The sequence below is a fragment of the Ambystoma mexicanum genome, chromosome 4q (genome assembly GCF_040938575.1).
Source record: "Ambystoma mexicanum isolate Mex_15411 chromosome 4q, UKY_AmexF1_1, whole genome shotgun sequence".
NCBI classification, from domain to species: Eukaryota; Metazoa; Chordata; class Amphibia; order Caudata; family Ambystomatidae; genus Ambystoma; species Ambystoma mexicanum.
The window spans coordinates 1119602836-1119625631 of record NC_090928.1 but is presented as its reverse complement, the minus strand read 5'-3'; the positions used below and the strand labels follow the sequence as shown (position 1 = coordinate 1119625631).

At 45.0% G+C, this 22796-nt stretch overlaps 1 protein-coding gene across 2 annotated transcripts in view; it reads right to left on the bottom strand.

Annotated features, from left to right (window-relative positions):
- SDE2 (SDE2 telomere maintenance homolog) overlaps nt 1–22796 on the bottom strand; it is a 423596-nt gene that overhangs the window by 124612 nt on the left and 276188 nt on the right. For both annotated transcript variants that reach the window (XM_069608690.1, XM_069608689.1), the window contains one exon: nt 7581–7689. In XM_069608690.1, the coding sequence (XP_069464791.1) occupies nt 7581–7689 (109 nt within the window). The remainder of the gene's footprint in view (nt 1–7580; nt 7690–22796) is intronic.

Below are 22796 nucleotides of genomic sequence, written 5' to 3'. Positions count from 1 at the left end.
TTTCTAGTGAATGTTTTATAACTGGCGGTTGAATAAATTAATAAGTGTTTAACCTAGAGTCCTTGAGTGTAGGAGTTTATTTGAATACCTGTGATTGTAGACCTCTGTGTAGCATCCTTACAGCTCACATTCCCTCTTGAGATAAGCCTGGATGCTGGAGAGTGGTTTCCTTTAGTCTTACTTGACAGGCAGGGAAATCCTTGTTAGGTTAGGGAAAGTGAGGAGTTTATCACACAGGTATCGTTAACTAAAATGGCTACTTGAACAGCTACTTGTGGAAAAGCCATCTACTTGTCCACCTCACATTTGTGACCCCTCACATCACATCCACAAACATGCTAACGACACAGCTATACCTCAAGATCGACTACATCAAGGATATCCACAGGTACAAAACCTGCCTCTCGCTGATCCAGTCTAGGATGTCCAGTGCATACTTGAAGCTCAATCCCTCCAAGACCGAATTCCTACTCCTCACTAACACCGAACACCCAGTCATACAGATCTGGCTATCAACCATGAACCAACCTCCTATGCGAAATCCCTTGGTTTCTATATCGATAAACACCCCTCCTACAAGACACACATAGCTAAGAACTCACATAGCTTTGCATCGGCTTTCCCTCCTACGGAAAGTCAAGCCCTTCCCACGCCCTCCAGACAGCTTTACATCCACCATTCAAGCACTGGTCCTATCCCACCTGGATGAGAGCAATGTCATCCTCGAAGGCCTCCTGTTGTCCTCCCTTGTGCCCCTGAGAAGTGTCCTACACACGGCCGCACCAAGAGTCTACGCAGATACGACCACATCACCCAGCCCTTATCGACCACCTTCACTGGCTCCCACTGCACGCACAAATCACCTTCCAAGTCTTGCTGCATTATCTATAAGGCAGCCGCCCCCTAAAGTCACCCAGCTATCTCGAAGAGAAACTCGGCATCAGAAGCCAAGACACATGCAGACTTCAAATCTGCCACTGCAAAAAGGAAAGGACCAGAAAACAAACTTTATCCGGCTACGGACTAAGACTATGGAACCTCCTCCCTATCAGCATCAGACTTGCCGCCACGCTCCTACAACTGGGAAAAAAGAACTGAAGAACCATTGCTTCAAGGAGTCTCTCCTCAAAAATCTAGGCCATCACATCACCCCTCCCGCCCGACATGCTCGACACTGTCTGCCCCTCTGCTCCCTGCCACCCTGGACAGCTGTATCCCTCTGTGTCCCTCTGTATCCTACCCCCGCTGTGTATATGTTCAGTTACCTTTGAAAAGTGCTCAGTTATGCATCTGTACAGTTGTATACCTCTGTAAAGTGATCTGTTGCTTCTCAAAACTAGGTTTGCACTCAATAAATACAACAATAATAAGTGTGCCTGCCGATGCTCAGAGCCTGGCCCTTGGTAATAGCAGGGAGCAACTGGGTGGGCCTTTGTGACATAGGACTAGAGACATGACAAGGGTTGCAAGGTGTAAAAAATAAATAAAATAAAAGGGGGGTAGGGGGGAGTCATGGATCACTTCACGAAAGTGACCCCCAGGAATGGCATTGCACCTCCACCAGCGAACCCACCCCTGAAGGATCATCACACACGACTGCAACAGAACACCAAAGCCTGAAGTAGATACTGGACACAATGCAACGTGGTTTCAAGGTGGTAAATTAGAAGCTGGATGACATAACCACTAGTGTAGCTTCTATACGTGCCCAGCTAGATCATGCAGAGGATTACTGCGGCAGAGAATCGAATCAACATGACGGAAGACAAGATCATGACTTGCAGAATGCATGGTCAAAGGATATGAAAATGATGTAAGCAGAGGACGATGCCTTGGAATACAGATCTGGCAGGAACAATATTTTATATCATAGGGGTGCAAGAGGACGCGTTGCATGACAATATGGAGGTGGCTGTCAATAAGCTGCTCAAGAAAATATTAAGGAACCCAGCGTTGTCGACATACTTCACAGTGGAAAGGGCGCGCTCAGTGAAACCGAAGCCAGGAGACTACCGTCGCCCAATTTTCGCACGCATCCTGAACTATATAGATACAGTAACAGTTAGCCCGCTTGCGAGTGCAAATGTTTTGGTTGGTGCTGGGGACAGGTGTGGGAGTATGTGCACTGCCAAAGTTTGGGGGACAGTGAGGGGTACGGTGGGTAATGGGGAGGGTTTTAAAATGCACTTGGTGGAAGAAAATCAGGAGAATGCCAAAGACACAAACAGTCTCAGAGTATCACGGTATGGCTCAATTTTAATGGTACAGCCACATGATGACGCAGAGTATTTTGTTACTTAACTGGAATGTCCGGGGACTATGTAACATGATTAAAGCTTGCAAAACTGCTGCATATGCTAATAGGAAAGGAATCCATGTGGTTCCTGCAGGAGTCCCATGAACAGGAGCGATCAGTGGTATGCTTCGCACCGAGCTGGGGCACACAGCGTTGGTAAACATCCTACTCCACAAGGGCCAGGTGTGTCCTGGCATTGATAAATCGCACTTTTGAATTCACCAATCTGGAGTCCAAAATAGAAGAGGATTGATTTGTACTGGTGCAGAGTATACTACACAGGAGGGAGGTGCTACTGGCCAACATATATAGGCCGAACACGGCACCCCTTTTAGGACCCCTATGTTGTACTTTCCAGTCGATCAGATAACCCACTTTTATGGTGTTTCAGGGAGTTGGGGTCTCGAGTTCACGAGCAACGTCTTCTCAATCACTGAGGTAGGTGCTCTCAGTTCTTACTATGGACTGTTCTCCCTTGTTGCCTTAAGTTTCATGGAATGTCTAAAGAGTTTCTTAAACAGCTCGTCCGCTCCCTCCTGGACTTCTGTTAACTCCAGTGACCTCTTTTGGGGTGGGGATGCGTCGCAATATGTGACCCCTGGATAAATTCAGAGATTGTGGTATATTTCAGTAGACACTCAGGCCTTTATCTAAATAGAAAGAAATCAGAAATATTTCCATCAACAGACACACCACAGAACCAACTAACAAGGTCAAAGCACACGTTTCGATACCTGGGGCCATTGATATTACTATCGCCGACCTTTACCAGTGACTTGAACTATTTGGCCTATACGACTGTTCTCAAAACTAAAATACGCCACTGGGAGGGGATTCCGATGTCATTAGTTGGGAGGCTCCCACTAATGAAAGTGATCATACTACCGAATATGTACATTTAGATTAAGTTTCATAATGTAGAGGTGTGGCTGGGCCACGCGTACTTTGAGTTAAACAAGGTGTGCACCTCGTTTGCATGGTGAAGAGCCCAAGTCTGCATGAAGTGTACCCAGATGGCCCAATCCTATAAAACAGGGGGGGTCGCTACCCCAAATTTTGAATTGTATTACCAACTGGCACAGGCATACTATTCCACTTTGTGGACAGTGGGAATGCACACCTCACATTAGGTTGGAACGAATGGCAATGAGCACTATGTCATTACTGATGCTATTGACGGCAGGAACATATGATTCAGTACACTAGTTGGATCCAGTAGGGGCAATGAGGGATGCTTGAAAAAGATTATATAAGCAGCAGGGAATTATAGCACAAGATGGCAAGCGTCTTCCGCTGTGGGAGGACATCTGTGTTACCTCCAACTATGGATAACACCATACAGAAGACTTGCAGCGCAGCCCGCATATCAACCTTGGGCGACCTGTATTCGGTGGGCCACTTCATAGATTGGGAGCGTTTAAGACTGTGGGATGTATTGACCCACTTTGCTATACTATGCAGCATCACTCTGCTATCTATGGTGCAAGAAACAGCAAAAATGGCAGCAAAACTCTTGTGCGCGCCAAAACCTTCAGAACCGCGTTCTTCAACACACCAAAAGATGGATGCACAACCTGCCACCCATGGTGCATGTGTGGTGGAATAGAGCACAGACTGCATAAAATGTGCCAGTGGGCTCCATGACAAGCAAACAGAGTGCAGAGGGAAAAGCAGCATTTTGCAAGTGAAACTCCAAAATTTGCCTGTAAATGACATTTACTTTGTTGCTAAAAACTCCAAAATGCCTGTACACAACACTTCCCAACACTCAAAATCTTGCTTGGCGCTAAAATTCAGTTAACCTTATGAAGCACTGTGAATGTACCAAGTCCTGAAATGTGAAGAGCGAAACATTTTCTCAGAAAAACTGGGCTACCTATGAATGACAGCCCCTGTCAGATGGGCTTTCCTGATGAAACTTCAAAGTTATCTAAACTAAAAGTCTGCCACATTAGCAAACATAAAAGGATTGTTGCTAAAAGGAATACAGGTCTCAGTTATGTTTTTGATCCCACAGGTTTAAAGCTAAAAAAAAAGTAATTTATCTATGTCATTTGATGCAACAAGTTTGGTTTCTGCTGGATTTTGAGTCAAGAAAGTAAGAATAAATTAGCCTGGCTGGGCCTGCAAGAAGTGGATAAACAGGTTTCTCCCAAGGGTAGGGAAATCCTTTCAGCAGAAACTCACTGACATATGATAATTGTGGGTTAGGTCAGACTTTTGTCTGCAACCAAGGAATGAACAATGGCAGATCCCCAGGACAGGAAATGGACGTGTGAAAAGGTCGTAAACTGCTCCTTGAAGGAATTCCCCAAAGGAGGGGGCTACTCCTTGAGCTCCAGAGACACAAAGGGTGGACCATTTGCTGCTAAGAATGAATAATGAAAAATGTTTAGAGACTCATAACTTGTTATCCAAAGTGGTGAAAAATATAAAAGGGACAGATTTGTTAGTCTAATTTTTGGCTTTACATTTCAAGAGGCGGTGGAACTGTGTAACATATGCGGGACAGGAATGGCAACATATGTGTTTTTATGTGAACTGTATTAATGCTAGAATTGTTAAACCTTACACACACATCCCTATGGTAAACACACAGATTTGTGGAAATTTGCAGAAAGTTTGGAAAACGTGTTAATGGCGAAAGGGACAAAATTCTGCAGAAAGGTGAAACAAGATCCCACAGCTGTGGGATTTTGATGAACAGATACTACATAAAATATGGAACCTTCGTGTGTGATTTTTGTAGAGGTTACCAATGTATAGATATGTATTTAGGACAAAATTCGATTTCGATACTACTGGCTAGGGAAGGTTTCTAAGGACTGTAAAAGCCAAACCATTAATGTGACATCATCCATCCTTGATCCAATCACTCAGATGCAAGGCGGAGATGAGGTCCTGATCCAAACCCAGTTCACAGGGGCAAGCTTAGTTAAACCGGCCCATACACCCATTTTGTGATGTCATTTGAAAGGATAGAGACAGCTGCCAACACATAGGGACACTGACTGACTCTGCTGATTCCAGCGAAGCACTTTGTTCCAGCATTCAACATCCAGACTTTAACATCCTTCCAGATCCAGATGCCAAGAATCTTGCAGGAGCTGAACCATTTTCAGCAAGGCCTCAATCCTCAAACTTATTCTCGCAACCCAGTGGAGTGCTGTGGTGTGGGAAAGCACCCTGAAACTAACTGGCTTGCTACCATAAGGGTTGCCTGATGAACTCGCTATCCCGCTGATTTGAAATACCCAGAAACAAGAAGGGCAGATCCTGTGCAGTCCAGTGACCGGCCTAGCTGATCCAGTCCCGTGCCTGATGTGCTGTTGTTCCTTTATAGACCCAATCCATTGACCAGAACCGTGACTGTCCAAAGATCTTGAATCCCAGTGGATTTTGAGTATTACTAGGATGCTAGAGAACTATTATATACATATACCTTTCTTATCTTGGTCCACTCTAATCTCTGAACTATCCCTACTTTCATAACCTGTAACAGTGTCAAAATCTGTAGTGCTATCTTCTTCTGTTTAGTTGCTAAAGTGCCATTTTCATAGTCATCTTTATTGTGTAACTCTGATCCATAAATCCCACTTTTAGTCTTTAGACTGGTGCCGCCGGGGAAGGTGATGAGGATCTGTTAGTGAAGTTATGAATCAGTATCAGAGCTTACTGTGTCCCGACTTGGTTGCCTAGCTAAACGCTCTAGCCTTGAGTAAAAGCATAAGCCATATTTTCTGATTCTAAACTGAAGTCCTTGTCCAAATTCGTGTCTTTATTTTCGAAAAACACCTCCCATTAAAACCTCCATAACTCTCTCAGTTTTTAAGCTAGAAGCGAAATTTCAACTCCCACGTGTACCCAATATCCTTAACTAGAACCCAAAACCGCAGTGCGATTGACCCATTATATCAAAAATCGCATAAGGAAAAGTTTACCGCTAATTGACATTTTGAAAAGTTTACACGTGTGAATTATTTCCCACTTTGACTTTGGGATTCAATTGTTTCCTTTTGATGAAATTATTGCTTGCGTTTGCTTGCATCTGTCCAAAGCGGCTCCTGTGGAAATGTATAATAATTTAAGCATTTTTGACCACATTTGGCGTTTTTGCTCAGCCAATTTCAAAGCCATTTCTGACAGATGAAGTCAATTCCGTTTTTCTCTTGTGTTTAAAGGGGGGAGGGGGGAGTGATATTCTGTTTGATCTGTGTTATTCCTGAGTACCTGCTCTCTCCTCGCATCTATTTGAATTGCCTATTGGTGGGTTGAGGGGTGTTGCAGGGGGAACCCCTAACCATCTGTTCCAAACCAACCCAAAAGTATCCTTTTCTGAGCTGCATTTGTTTTTGTGCTCATTACTTGATTCCTAGTGCATTAAAGATATTATTCCGTGTTCTGTCACCCCATTGGTGATTGTTGTTACCCATTAAAATAGGTTATGATTTAAATTCTAAATACATAAATAAATATTTACCTTTGCAAACTAGCCTGATTCCTGGTTCAGTGTGACCGGGAGTGGGGAGGGGTCTCAGGAGAAGGGTGTGATATGAGTGGTATATCATTCGGAATATTGAATTTATAGATAAAAATAAATAAGTGTTTCATTTGCGCACTACATGCTGGGTGAGACTTGGGTGTGTGCCAGATTGAAATCACTTACAAGACAATAGTTCTCTATAGAGACTTCATTACATTCGCATTAAGGCTGCAATTCTAGTACACTGGCAGCCCTTACCGGAGGAACCACCTCTGCATGCTTGTCTAGCATACATTAACACTGACACAGTCAGCAAGAAGAGTATTTCCATACTATACATGCTAGCGCAAAGGCCTGGGAAACAGAATGAGATCACTGCCAGGGCCACGTGTTTTAGCCAAACTATGTATATTGGTGAAATGGACCTGGAAGGAACCGCCCATGAAAGACAGGTGGCTAAATGATGTGACCAAGGCGAATGATATCAAAGAACTGTAGGCAGCCTGCTGCTGACTAGCACTGGCCCTAAAGACACATGTGCTGAATTTTGTGATTATCTAATGAAGTCTATTGAGCCCCAAAATTATGGTGATGCAGGGTTGTGAGAACGCCTGTAAAGTCATGTCCTATATGACTACCGTGTATTTGCGAAGCTGTATTCTGCTTATTATGAAAGATTTATGTTGTATTTGCCTCACCAAGTGCTGGGGGGAAAAAACAAAATAAATACAAAAACAAATGCAGTCCAAAGATATATCAAGACAAGAAACAAAACTCCCTGGATAAGCAATACACACTTACCAGAAACATTTCTTTTTCACCGATTTGTTTCTCATTTCTGGCCCAGTTGTACGCTTACGGCTTACATTAGCTTCTGGCAACACACAACTGCTTGAGGACGCTTGCATACCTTCATGAAATAAAAACAAAAATGTTCATGTCTTGTAATCTTATTCATGGAATAAATACATCTGGGAAAAATAGTCTTGGAATTCAATCCCGACATTTTCATTATTTAAATAAGGTTTTCTTGCCAAATCACTTGGAAGGATTACAGTCTCTCCAAATGTAATGCTACCTGAATCCTTTTGAAAAGAGCTTAAACTCCCAAATCTAGTTTTATTCGTATACCATGCCCCAAACACTGATCACTTGCATGCCCATTCAGTTTAAATTATAAATATCGCAGAAGGGATGGCCTCTTCCATGGTATCTGCGTATCTAGCCACTGAATTTTGATAATGTTTGTGGGGTGGTAAAAGAGCATGGGAATCCATAAAGTTGATGTTTGCCATGCCATGGTTGTAAAATCACTGGTAATGGCCGCCACTATGCAAAACTGATTAATATGAATTTTTACTTGTATAAAAGCAGGCATAAAGTCATAGGTATTGAAGCCCTTCTGCCGGCATCAAAATCAGATGGGAGCAGAGATGCATTTTTCCCTCACTGAGAAGGGAGAAGCAGTTATTGCCTGCTTAGTGCCCACTCTGTCAGGGGAAACCAGAAGAAAATAGAATATGATAAGAGAAAAAATAGAGCTTGTTTTTGCATGTTTTTACAGATTCATGTTATTTTCAAAAGCCATCAAGAGTTGGCTGTTGCTGAGTAGTGTTATTTGCCTTGCTCTGAACTTGTAAGATTCATAAAAGGTCACAAGTGGTGATGGGTGTGCATGTGCAAACAATGCAACTATAGCTTTCTTCCCAGAAGATGTGTCATGCATTCTAAACAGATCATCAACTAAAACAAAGAGGGCCTGTGAGGACCATGCTATTATGCGGTTACCAATGGCGCATTCACACTGCACATAGAACTAGTGGGGAGGAGACAGGAGATACTGAGTGCCAGCCTGTTGAACCCAAGAAGGGCCTTGCTACTCTTGCAGTAAATATCCCTGAAAAGCCCCCATCTGAGCGCCAGACTGCATGATGGTAACCCCATTAATCACCATTTCAAAGTCTACATACAACTTCTTGCTGCCATAAACCAGGAGGTAATAGCTGAACATAGCTATTGCCACAACTGCGCAAAAGCTACTGAAATAATTTGCCTCCCTCCTACGTTGCAGTTGCACTCAGGTGGTTGTAATATGGCTGGCCGAAGAAAGCCTGCTAGATGCACAAGAGGACAAAACGTGACATGCATGCCCAACTGTCAGTATTTAAATATGTTGGTTTGCTTTTATTGTGCAAGCAAGCTTTGTGGGTTCCCACCACACACATTATGGGTCTGATGTTTTCCATACTGGGTGCATCGTCCTTGTATCTCATTTTCATCAGGATATCTCCCAATTATTGTTCAGTACTGAACATTAAGAATGCCCTACTTATTATATTAATTTTGATCAATATTAATGTTTGTTAGAATCATTTTGCACATTTCCCACAACAGGCAGCACAAAGAGAAATAGCTGGTGAGACGGACCTACAAAATATAAGTCAATAACCATCCAGTGCGGATTTTCAAATAAATACTCAGAAAACCAGTCAACAGCCTGGCAAATCATTGTGGAAAGAAAAATGATTAAATAATTGTTACGCCATTCACACTTGAAGGACTTGGCCAGAGAATACTGCACAGAACTAACAATATTATAAAATAATATTACAACCACAGAATAATCAGGTGAAAAAAGCCCACAATAAGGACAACTTAAAACTGGGGCACAACCCTATGACTTGGTAATGTGAGGATTTTACTGTATTCTTAGTTTGTCCCTTGGTTTAACAAACATGTTTGCAGGTGCGATGGCAGACTTCCAACGAAAATGGCAAAGGACGTATTGGCCCAATATAGATTGGATTATGAATGCAAATGGTAATCAATTGTGCCAAATGAGGTAATCTGCTGGAAGCAAATATTACAATGTACTGGCTGAGCAGCAGTTGTACACCATTAATCCTGCTCCAATATCTGGAATTTAATATACATCTGCCTCAGGAGATGCTCTCTCATTGAAGCAGAACCAGCGGGTGTAAAATCTGCACTGTTTCACTTTGAATTAAGATATGGTTCTTTTTGCTTGGGCGAGGGCACTCAGCGAACACAGCAATATGGTTGCTCCAGTCTTCACCTGATAAGACTGAGCGCGGATACCGAGAGTGATGCTACCACACTATGTGGGGTATGATCAGGCGGCTCTTCAGATTTATTTCAGATGATATTTTCTGTACTTGGAGTTACAAGGCCCTTCCCATGGACAATACGAGGTGGGATAACAATGTGTATACTTGTATGCATGATTCGGAGGGCCGATTGACAGTGGTCCTAAAGTGACAGAGCCGACGCGCGTGGTGTCCTGTTGTTCTGCGCAGGGATCCAACATGTCGGAAATTGGCAAGTGCAGATATTACTCTGCATACACCTATCCAAGGACTGAGCGTCATAAACTGCACATGTGATCGACTTTGTGCAAATGAACCCCACTGGGACTATCTTTAAGAAAATATCACCACTGCATAGTTACCCCCATCTGCTGACTTAACAGGCTCTATAGAAGCATAATATTCCTGGTGAGTTGAATGTGCTCAACTGGGTTTCTAGCCACCAACTTTGATTACCTTCCTTTACTGTACATTTGTGACGCCATTTGCAGAAAAACATAGCATCGAAATTGGACAAGTACACTACCACACAGACTAACGCGAAGGCGGCAAATGGAACTCCTAAGCAGTCACAATCGACTACTGACGCATAGTATACATCTTACAGCTGCAATCCAGGTGTCACTATCTGCATTGGAAGACGGGATTGGTTCGATGGTGATGGAGGAGTCTTCTCAGACAAGATCGCCAGAAAGTATCCGGAAGCGTCCGAGTTTGAGGACTGCGAGGGGTGAAGGCAAGAGGACTTTATGGTGAAGTGGCTGGGACAACAAATAGACTTGCCCGAACACTTGAAATAGAAGAACAAGTTTCTTACCCCTGGTAACGTTCTTTCGACTGGATGTTCCTTCCACGTATTCCTCATCTTTTATATTCGATATCCAGCTTCAGCAGCCTCGGAAAATACATTTCGGCAGAAGGGCGCTGAGCGTTGATGCAGTCGACTCGATGTCCCACGAGGGCCTTCGTCTCGAGGATGATGTAATCAAAGGTATATATTGCACACGCAGTGCCCGTTGGCTTCAGTTCTGTTTTTCTTACAGTAGAAACTACACGCATAACCACAGGTTTGACCGTACTAAACTTTGAAGGAGCAGAAGCTGTAATAGCATGTGAAATTCTACTGTGGGGTAGGCTGGGAGGGCGATAAGGAATACATGGGAACTTCTAGTCAGAAGAACGTTACCACGGTTAAGTAACTTGTTCGTCAATGGATTGTGTCCTCCCACTGATTCCTCATCTTTGATAGACTCTGAAAGCAGGGTTTGTTTTGGAGTTAAGAATTTAGTTTTCAATGGTTTATGAACCGAATGGAGGACAGCTTTTCCAAAGCTTCCATCCTGACCGAGGGAAGACTCAAGGCAGTAATGCTTTGTGAACAGTAGACCATGTAGCTGCTTCACAAATGTTTTTGTTCGGGACACCCCTTTGCAGTGGTGTAGAAGTAGCCATGCCCCTGGTGGAATGGGCCCTTAATCCTTCTGGAGGATCCTTGCCCGCCAGCCTGTAGCATTCTGAAATTGCCAAAATGATCCACCTGGATACGGTCTGTTTTGTCACTGCCTGACCCAGTTTGCGACCCGTATAGCCTATAAAAAGCTTATCGTCAATACAAAGTTTTGATAGTCTAGATATGTAAAAGCTCAGAGCTCTGCGTTGAGCCAATCTATGTTATCTCTCCTCCTCTTTACCAGGATGAGGGGGAGGATAGAAAGTGGTCAATGCAATGTTCTGCCCTACATGAGAATCAGAAATGACTTGGGGTAAAAAGAAGGCTTAAACCTCAGAACAACCCTATCCTTGTGGAAGATGGTAAAGGGTGGCTTGGATGATGGTGCCTGCAATTCACTCACTATGGGAAGAGGTTAATGCTACCAAGAGAATGGTTTCGAAATGTTAACCTTAACAGACATGAATGTAAAGGTTCAAAGGGTGCATACATTAGAAATAGAAGTACCATTTTAAGGTCCCAAACTGGAACCTGGAAAGGAGATGGGGGGTGTGGGGAACATTGGTGAGTCCCTTTAGAAATTGTGTCACCAGTGAGATTTTGAAATATGAAAATTCTTCTGATGAGCGCTTAAACATGTATAGTGCCACCAAATAGCCCTTAATAGTTCCAACCTGGAGCCCCAGATCGGCTAAGGATAGTAGAAAAGATAACACTGTTTTTGCATAGAAAAGGGTCTACATTCTGGTCTTTGCAACAGCTGCAGAATTTGTTCAAATGGCAACGGTACAAGGACTTTGTTGCTGGCCTTCTGGCTGAAAGCAAAATCTCCATGAAGGCATCCGGGAGATCCCAATCCTTGTATCTCAGCCTTTCAGAAACCATGTGTGAAGACAGTGTCTTGATCTCTGGATGGAGAACCCGACCCTCCTCTCTCTCTCGAGAAGGTCCTCTCTTAGTGGAGGACATATTGGATGGTAGATGGGCACGTCCAGAAGGTATGGTTACTATGTCTTCCTGGCCCAACCCAGGGCAATTAGGATCATGTGTTTCCCCGAACTTTCTCAACCTCCTGATCACATGAGGAATGACTGGAGGAAACGCATACAGGAGTGAAAACTCTCAGTCCACTACAAATGCGTCCCTTAGAGCTCCTCTTAGAGGAAATTCCCTGGAGCAGTACAGTTCTCACTTCCGGTTGACACTGGTTGCGAACAGATCCACTTGAAGAGATCTCCTTAAGGACTTCCTCAGCTAGTTCTCACTCGTGGGAGACTGCTCGGAGCATCCGCCGCCTTGTTCTCTTCTCCAGCTAGGTGAACTGCTGATAGAGAGATTCTGTCTTGAATTGCCCAGTACCAGAGCTGCATTGCCTCTCTGCACAATGGTAGTGACCCTACAACTCACTTGTTGAGGGAGTACATGGCCACTGTGGTATCCATCATTATCAGGACATTCTTTCCCCGTACAGAGGGCAGAAAAACATTCTGCGCAAGCCCGATTGGCCTCAGCTCCAAAAGACTGATGTGTAGTTTGGACTCCAATGGAGAACAACAACCGCTGATCGTCAGATCGTTGGCGTGAGCTCCCCACCCCGTGAGTGAGGCATCAGTCACTATTATCTCTGGCCATGGTTGCCAAAAGGGTTCTCCCTTCAGATCCTGTGCGACCCCGCTTGGAACCTGAAGTAGGTCTGACATGTTTCATGAGAACTGAGATCATTGTGTCCCGAGGGCCCATTGAAAGGATCTCATTCTCAGGTGAGCCTCTGACACCGGAAAAATGCAGGAAGCCATGAGGCCGAGCAACCTAAAAAAAAAAAAATGAAAGAAAAATGAAAAAAAGAAAAGAAAAAAAAAAAAAGCCTCGCGATGCTGGGCACTCTGAAATTTGGTGGCCATCTGTAGAATGTTTTGAGCTCTCACCTCAGTGGCGAGCTGTTTCCCAAGGATGTATCCCGTACAGCCATGATGAACTGGAGCTTTTGAGAAGGTGTCATATGGGTCTTGTGACTGAGGGAGAAGCCCAGTCTGTGAAGAGAGTGGCAAGGGACGTTGAGATAATCCAGGACTTGTTCGGGGGAATGCGCCTTGATCAGCCAATCATACAGGTAGGGGTAGACTTGAACCCCCTCTCCCCCTATCCTGAGACTTGCTGCCACCACCGCCATCGGTTTGGTGAAAACCCTCCAGGTGGAGGTTAGCCCGAATGGCAGAACTCGAAACTGATGAGAACCGCAACGGCGAAGCTCAGGTATTTTCTGTGCTTGAGATGGATTGGCACATGAAAATAAGCATCCTGAAGGTCCAATGACACCATCCAATGCTAGAGTTGAAGGGCATGAAGTATCTGAAAAAGTGTGGCCATCTTAAACTTGTCCTTCTTGAAGAACTTGTTCAAGTATCTCAAGTCCAAGATGGGTCTCAGTCCTCCGTCCTTCTTGGATATTAGGAAATATGGAGAGTACCATGCCTTGTTCCTCTCCGCTACAGGCACCGGTTCTATAATGTCTTTCTCTAGCAGGGTCAAAATTTCCTGCGCAAAGAGCAGATCTGGAACCCTCAAAGAGTGGCTCCCTGGTGGATGGCTCCAAGGTCTCTGAATGAAAGGAAGGCAGTAACCGTGGGCTATGGTTTCCAATGCCCAAGCATCCGAAGTAATGTCTTGCCATTCTTTCAAATGCTGAGACCGTCTGCCTCCCACTGGTGCTTTGTGACTGAGGTTTTGAGGTGGCTGATGCAGTGGCTGTTGGTAAGGATGCCCTGCTTGAGCGGTCTTCGCACCTCTCCCTCATCCACCACAAGGGAATCTTCTTTGGCCTCTTTGACCAGCCATTCCTCTCGCTCTTCCAACTGAGTAGTAGCAAAAAGATCTACCCCTCAAAGGCTGTCTACTGGGGCGAAAAGGCTGAGGCTGCCTAACAGCGGCATCTAAGGATTTGGCTGCTGCCTTTGAGGTCTGCAACTTCAAGGCTTTTGTCAGCCTTGTTGCCAAAAAGGTGAGACCCATCAAAAGACATGTTGAGGAGTCTGGATTGCACATCCGGCGCAAATCCAGACTTCCTCAACCACGCAAATCTGTGTATTACAGTGCTTGTTTCCATGGCTCTGCTGATGCTGTCAGCAGAAACCAGACCCAATTGAAGAGACGTGCACATGGCTTCCTTGCCGTCTCTAACCATAGCCAAGAACCAGTCTCTTTCCTCCCCCCCCTCAGGAATGTGCACTGCCGCCATGGAAATACAGTCCCATAGAGTGAATGGGAGTGTTGCTAGGGCACATGTGGAGTTGGCTGATTTAAGAGCCATGCTCCCTCAGAAAATACTTTTCTTGTCCATCCATTTACTCTCTGATCATGCCTATCGGGAGGGATAGTTTGATAAGCTGCCTGCTTGAAACGCGGTAGCTGCCTGTATTACCAGACTCTCTAGAGTGGGGTGCTTCGAAAAGTAGTTGGGGTCACTACTGAAAGGGCGATATTTTTTGGTCCTTTTTTTTATTTACTGCCGTATTAGTCTCTGGCATCTCCCAATTAGACACCACCCTTTTTTGGAGAGCGATATGAAATGGTAAAATAGGATCCATTTGTGGACCCTTATCAAGGATATCCGTCAGATCATACTGTTCCGAGGGGAGGGTAGGCCTACTACACCCCATATAGTCTGCTCACCAGCTTCAGGTGTACCAAAATCAGCTCTGTTTAGGTGTCTACCCCACTGGCCATTTGTAATATGATAAAGATCTTTCAATCTAGACTCTTCTGAAATAAAGCTGTCAGACACATTTGGTGTACCAAATTGAAAACCGAAAGGCATATCATTGTCTGATGGCTCATTTTCCTCATAAATTGAGGTGAGAGATCTGAAATAATCTTTCCTTGGTAAAGAAACTGAACTCAACGCTCGAGGAGTCATCAAAATCTTGTTCGGCTTCGATGGCGCCACTGGTTTAGATGGCGTTGAGGGCACAGCTGGCGTTGAGGGTGCAGCTGGCATCTATGGCGTCAACAACATCGACTTATGTTTGGACTTAAGGCTCGAAGGATCCTTCGATGGCTTGTCATTGTGGCGATTTCGCTCGAGCCCTTTCATTACCAGCTTTTTTGGAAGGCGCCATAGGGGCATGGCTTGGTGAGGGTTTTAGAAATATTTTCAGCATTTCCGATCTAAATGCTTCCCATTCGGCATGTGTGGAGCTTTTCGTGGGACAAGATACCCTCTCAGGGGCGGTGTCTGATGACGAAGTCGACCTGTGGTACCTATTTTTCGAGGATGATGAGGAGTAGTGGGAGCCACCCCTCTACCTTGATCTTTTGACCTTCATTTGAGGAGAGTCGCCTCTCGGCTCATCGAACGACTGTTTCTTCGATGGGGATTTTTGGGTTTTTTTACCTACCGTCAATTCTCTTTTGCTCCTTCAGAGCCTTTCCGGTCATTGACTGGCACTTGGAGCAGGCTGAGGTCTTATGCTCCACCCCGATATACCACAGACAAACTCGGTGTGGGTCGGATGACATCTTCTAATCACAGTCTCGACAATTATTGAACCCCGTCTTCTGGGTAGCAAGTGTCGAGGAAGAAAACATTATCACATAGAAAAAAAAGAAGCGTGCCGTAGTTTCTCGAAGCATTTGCTTACTCGGAAAAACAGAAATGAAGCCAACAGGCGCTGCGCGTGCCATAAATACCTTCAATGACATCATCCTTGAGACAGAGGCCATCAAGGGACATCAAGTCGACTGCATCGACACACAGCGCCCACTGCCGGAAAACAATTTCCGAAGCAGCTGTAGCTGGATATCGAATATCAAGGATGAGGAATATGTGCAAGGACACAATCCATTCGAAAGGGCGCATTGCACATCAATCAAAAAGTCACACCTGAAGGTGAGGATAGAAATGGGCCACTATCAGAATCACTGTGCAGATGTTTACCCAAACTATGAGCAAGCTGTAGAGAGTGGTGACGTTCTTCGAAGAGGAAGATGCAAGCAGCCTCTGAAGTATATGCCACTGCGTTCAGTGAAATAAATGGTCATGTGGGTGATTCATAAGAGTTTTTTCTCGAAACCACAGGAAGCATGGGATTGGACAGAGTTTTCATTCCATATCAAAGAAAAATTCCTGGAATCAGAAAATGCCAGTAGTAATGTTGAATCGGCAAGTCCCACGAAAGAAATAATGTGACACATCCAACATCAACGACACAGGCATGGATTACATTTTTAAGTATACACTTCACAGCTATCTTTTAATATCACAGAAGGCAGGCTATGGTCTGTGACAATTATTAAAAATGTGTTATTTGTACCATCGCTGACATGTTATAACCGGTTTTAGAACATGTACTACATTACAAAAGTAGTTTCAGCTTCAGTGTTGAAGGCCCCCCTCCTCAACCTTCTGCATTAAGTCTTTTCACCCGAGGCAGCAATTGCCATGGTGTATGTGCCTCATCTCAAGGTGGGGTAGTGCGTGATCTTAACAGTGGTCTAGATACACTGCCATAGTTGTATGGACTATAGAATTCCTTATTTTAGGTTTCCTCTTTATACCTCTCGTTAGATGTTTGGGGATACTGCTGAGCTCTATATAGGAGATATGGGTACAGGGCCTTGAGTACAATACCAAAGAGATCTTTGTTGCTGAGAAGCCTAGTCTGGATGGGCGTTTAGGTGGGTCATCGAAATGCAGAGTTTTAACTGTTTATACTTTAGAATGCAGTTAGATTTACAGCAACAGGTTACAGCATTTGCACAAAAGACAATTGCACCACACTCGTTTAATAGGACTGCGTGACGGATGACTTGGAACGTTTGTGGGTTAGGCGGACATGCTAAGAGGCGCCGGGTACGCTCTTTTCTACAAAGTAAACGGGTCCATACTGCTTTAGTGGAGGAAACTCATTTAATGCCAGATGATTGTGCGAAACTCAGGTCCTGGAAAGGTAACATTATTTCATCAGAGTTTAGAGATGCACATGGGGCTTGGATCTGGATAGCACCAGAGGTTCCATTCAAAATCTTAAATTGAGGTCCGATTCTTATAGTACGGCGGCTTGGGGTTTTGGTCCGATAAATGTGTGCTATATTAATACATATGCCCCCAATATCCCAGATGCAGCTTTTTTTAAACAAAACTACTTAAACATTTGTCATACATGAATGGCCCAGTGCAGTGAAGAGGGGGTTTTAATGTTAGATAACCCTGAACTAGATAGATACCCCTCACGTACGGATCGCCCATCCAGAGGTGTGAGGTTGCTCTTGAACTTAATGTACAAACTACATATGGTGGACATATGCAGGATGAGGCACTCTAGTAGTAGCGATTACTCCTTTTATTCGCCTGCATATTCATGTTTACACTCACATTGATCTCCTTTTGGTAGAGGAGTTAGATAGCCAACAATTACAAGAGATGTAATATCATGGCAAATTTATATCCAATCATTCACCTTACACATGCATAAGGGATGCTCAGACTCTGGGTTCATAGTTCGAGCCCTTCCATGCTGTATGATTTAAGAACAAAAACAATTCTAGGGGTTACATTAGAAGACTTTATACAAACAAACTTCTCTGTCCTATATGGAAATCCTGAGGTGAATTATAATGACACAAACAAGCAAGCTATTGAGTCAAGAACTCTATTGAATTTACTTATGAGGAAGTGCTCGGCCCTACGAAAGCAGGCCAGTGGAAGAAGCCCTGGCCCAGACTGTATGACAGTAGACTTATTAGAAGAATTTTGGGCACCTCTTGTTAATTATTATTTTAAAATCATATGATTGCCCTGAGCACTTTCCTCAAATCCTGGCGTCAATGTATTTTAGATCCGATTTTTCAAACGGGCACATGAGTAACCAACTGCATTATAGGCCCATACCATAGCTTGATGCCTAATTTTGGTTCGCCTCCAGGAGTGATGTGACAAAGATAATATTTCAAGTGAAACACAATTTGGTTTAATAGAAGGAATGGGAACTAGTGAAGAGGTTTTGAATTTGTTTCAAACGCTGTATATTTGCAAAAATCTACCTTGCATTCATGGACCTCAGCAGCACCTGTGACTATGTAAATAGATCTAAGCTATGGCAGTGGCTGAGGTGCATGAATTGCCCAATGGATTTCATTGTGATACTGGCCAAGCCACACCCGGACAATGATGCTTCTGCCCGTTCGTGAAGTGTGGGACATTAACTGGGTACCAAGAGGTACAGAGGAGTGGGGCAGGCAGCAGTCATAGCGCCTTTACTTTTCTCGCTGTAAATTAATGGTCTATCTGATGTCCTACCTACATGCATGCATGGCAGATGCACCTCATTTCGGCAAAAAACGTTTAGCAGTCCTTTGACAGTCCAGCACAAAAGCAGTCACCCAAGGAATCAATTGGGGACGCATCAGGAGTGTCCCCGACACAAACTAACGGTACACATCGGCACCAGAATAGTACTAACACTGCCCAGTGGACAGCAAGGGGCAAGATACCAAAAAATAATGGAAAAGACAATCAAAATCCAACAAAACCCACAATAAAGTCTCAAGAGGACAAAATACAGAAGCTGTGGCGCAAAGATGGGGGATCTCAGATGGAAGCCGAGAGACTGGTGGAGGAAGGGTTTCAGGAAAAGACGGTTAACGATCAGGTGGTCACTCAAGACGTCTTTCGTAAGCGTTTAAGACTTTGGGGACAAGATTGAGAACACCATACAAATGCAAATGAACGAGGGCCAGTCTATAGGTCTGCAAGAGGTGAAGGGGAACATGAACTAATTGGAAGAGAGCGGACGCTACTGAAATTGCAGTCCAGGAGATAGCTGACGACACAATGAAAATCCACAAGCTTGTGCAACACTTGTCGAGGGTCACGCAGAACCTTGAGATCCAAAATGAAGACCTTGAAAACCGATCAAGGAGGTCAAACATAAGGAGGTGCGAGGCAAGGACCTAGGCGCGATGGCTAAACAAGTGTACAGATGGGCCTTTCCTTTTGGGCTCTTGTTTGAATGGGAGGGGTGGCAAAGCCGGATCAGTACATGCGAGGAAGGGATTAGAATTCTAGAAATCGAAGATGAAGACCATGGGGGAAGGGGTTTTGGGAGTTTCCAAAAGCCGACAAGAGAACCAAACAAGAGGAAGCGGTGGGAATGGACTAAATACACATCTAAGAACCCCAGGAAGAAAACGAGCACCGTACGGCCCACCTGTGCTCCCTGAAGAATTGTCGGCAGGGGGAATGGAAAAGGGAACCCCACGGCAGAGACCACGAGCGCTTCTAAAAAAACTAACAAGATCCCAAGAGATGAAAACCAGAGCCTGCCTGGGGAAGGAGGTCTGAAAGGAGGTACCAGGGGAGGGATTGGGATAGGCCCGAATGGAATCATATGCCTGGGGAGACCCGCACAGGGAATCGCTGGGATGATGCAGGGCCTCAACTCCCGAGATGGATGGTAGATCAGGGGAGGGGAGTGCAGGGGCGGCGGGGGGACGGTCGAGAGGCCCGTTGAGCCTGCCCAGTGAGGGGGAGGGGGGAAAGAGTGGGTCGGTGGGGGAGAATAAGGGTGTAAGAGGCAGGGGCGTCGGGAAGAGGGGTAGGGAGGGGGGGGATCAGGGGGTATAGACTGTAGTCTGTTGCCCGCAGTAGCACTCAGAGGGATATATCACGACCATGGCTAAGAGGGACACACGAATAAGGGGTTACCGTCAAATTCACCAAGCTAATGCAACGGGGAAGACAGGAGGGGTACCAATAGCTTTACGAGGTACACTGGGCTACCAAATCACCTTTACGGAGAAAGACTCAGAGGGTCAGTACTTCGCAGTAACCCTTCAGGTGTGGGAGGGGTAGGGGAGACATACATGCCCCCAATGTGGGACGAGACAAATTCCTACGGCTAAAACTAAACAAGCTGGAGGTCTTCTTCACGAAAGGCCATATAATCCTAGTGGGGGATTTCAATATGGCTTGGGATCTTTGCGAGGACAGAAGTGCAAGGGTCGTCCATAACCGGGGAAAACCTTCGAAGGAGCTAATAGAAACAAAATGACACTTCTGTCACTGGTGGACGGGTGGAGGGAAAAGCAAGGGAATATAAAGGGCTACACTTTTTACTTTCACATGCATAGAACCTTCTCTGGGATTGACTACGCATGGGTGTCAAGGTCCTTATTAGGCATGGTGCCAGAAATAGAGGTGGGCGAAACACCCTTGACGACCATGCTCCCATTGCATTGTTTTTACACATGGGATACGGCTCTTGGGCTGTGGAGGTTGCGATAACTGGCTCACATCCTTAAAGACGAGATTCTAAGGAGAGAAGTAAGGGACAAAATATTGGAGTATTTCCACAACAACTACTCAGGAGGGACAAGCAATCAAATGGTATGTTAAGGTTTTAAAGCCACCTTGAGGCGGATGCTTATAGCTTTGAAAACTCAAAGGGACAGACAACAGAGGCTGTTGGAAATTAACTTTAGGTAAGCGGAAACAAATAATGGTCCGTATGGCGTAAAGGGACAGAGGGGCGATCAGGAGGGAGAACCGGCTGAATAGGGGCCAACTCGAGGTTGTGCAAACAAAAACAGCAGAGCGGTCACTGACCTACCTCAAACACAGATACTGGGCCTCATTACAACCCTGGCGTTAAGGGGTTAACGGTGCCATAAAAGGCTGTGGCGCCGTTAAACCCTTAACGCCCGATTCACACTTTAACGCCTACTTTTTGCAGGCGTTAAAGTCCAACCCGCTAAGGGACCTTGGTGCTAATTACGGCACCTTAATTTACGGTGCCGTAATTAGCGCCTTCCCCATTCCCATTGAGCCCTATGGGCCAAAAATGGGAATGGGGAAGGGGCCATGGTGAATGGGGATTTACCGCCCCGCCAACCTTGGAATGGGGCGGTAAATCCGCCATCCACCATGGTGGAATCCGGTATGGACCATGGTGCTAATAGCACCATGGTCCAACGCCAGGGTTGTAATGAGGCCCACTATATCAAAGCCAATAAGGCAGACCACCTATTGTCAAGGATGCAGAGGAAAAAAGAAATGTCAAGAACTATACAAACAATTAAGACAGAGGGGTGGCAAGGAAAGCTCAGCGCTTCCAGACATTATGAAGGAGTTCACAAGATATTACTCCTCTTTATATAAGACAGATTCCCCGACAGAGCAGGCCCAAAAAGAATACTTCAAAGCATGCCCAGTAAACAAGATCATTAGAGTCGAAAGGGAGGAGCTGGAGGGCGACATCACATCGGAAGAGGTAAGGTCTATCAAGGGGAAATGCGCTGTGCCCCGACCGATCCTCGTCAGACGTTTACCAAACCAATAGGGAAATCTTAATTCCATATCTGGTCCCACACTAACTCTTTTGGGGGCATGGGAGGCATTTCACCATCTATGGAAGAAGCCACGGTGTTGTTGCCGAAGCCAGGGAAAGATGGCTCCTACAGACACAATTCTGCTTATTAATATTGATGCAAACATATAACATGCATTACTTACCGTAATAGCATTTCTGATGATTGTATCTGCTTAGATGTAACTCTAGTGGTAACTGCAGAGTATTGCATCTCGTCTTTCAAGGATCGAAAGGGGACATCGACATGGTGGACGTGCCTGTAACACTATCCCCGACGTGTAGTGTACCCAAAATCCCTCACACGTCGAGGTCCCTCTGATTATATTTTTTCTGTCGTCAGAGAGCCTTATGACTATCGTGAGTGATTACAGAAAAGAGAGAAGAGTAGTAAGATGTCCATGTTCCTTCCATCCGAGCGGGGAGGAAGCGTGGGCGCATGTGAATCTGCTTAGAATCACATTCTGTGCATAGACTAGCAAGCAGTACCCAGAGTTGGAGGGAGGAAGTGAGAAGGAACAGTAGTGAAAAGATGTCTTAGTACTGCTTGTCCCACCTGAGAATAGGACCTAGAATGAGTGTCCAGGAAATAGTGTTTTGTAAAGGTGTGTACAGAACTCCAGGTTGCCGCCTTGCAAATTGACTCGAGGGAAACATTTGTAATTAATGCTATAGAAGCCCCAGTGCCCAGAGTAGAAAGTGCTCTAGGCTTGAAGGGCAGTGTTCTCTTGGCAAGAATGTAAGAGTGTGATGCAATTGACAATCCACCTTGAGATGGCCGATTTAGAGACAGGGTCCTCCTCTCTACCAGCCGCCACTGAAAGGAAAAAATTGCTCGTTTTCCTTAGTGGTTTAGTTTTTTCCAGATAGTACATGACTGCCCTGCGCACATCGAGTGTATGTAGGCTTCTTTCCACCACATTGGTGGGGTTCTGGAAGAATGTGGGTAGTTCTATTGACCGGTTCACATGGAATTTAGAAATTAATTTTGCCGCAAACCATGGGTGAGTGTGCAGAGCCACCTTATCTCTGAATTGTGACAAAAGGCTCTAGAATTGAAAGGGCCTGTAGTTCACCTACTCTCCTTATAGACACATTT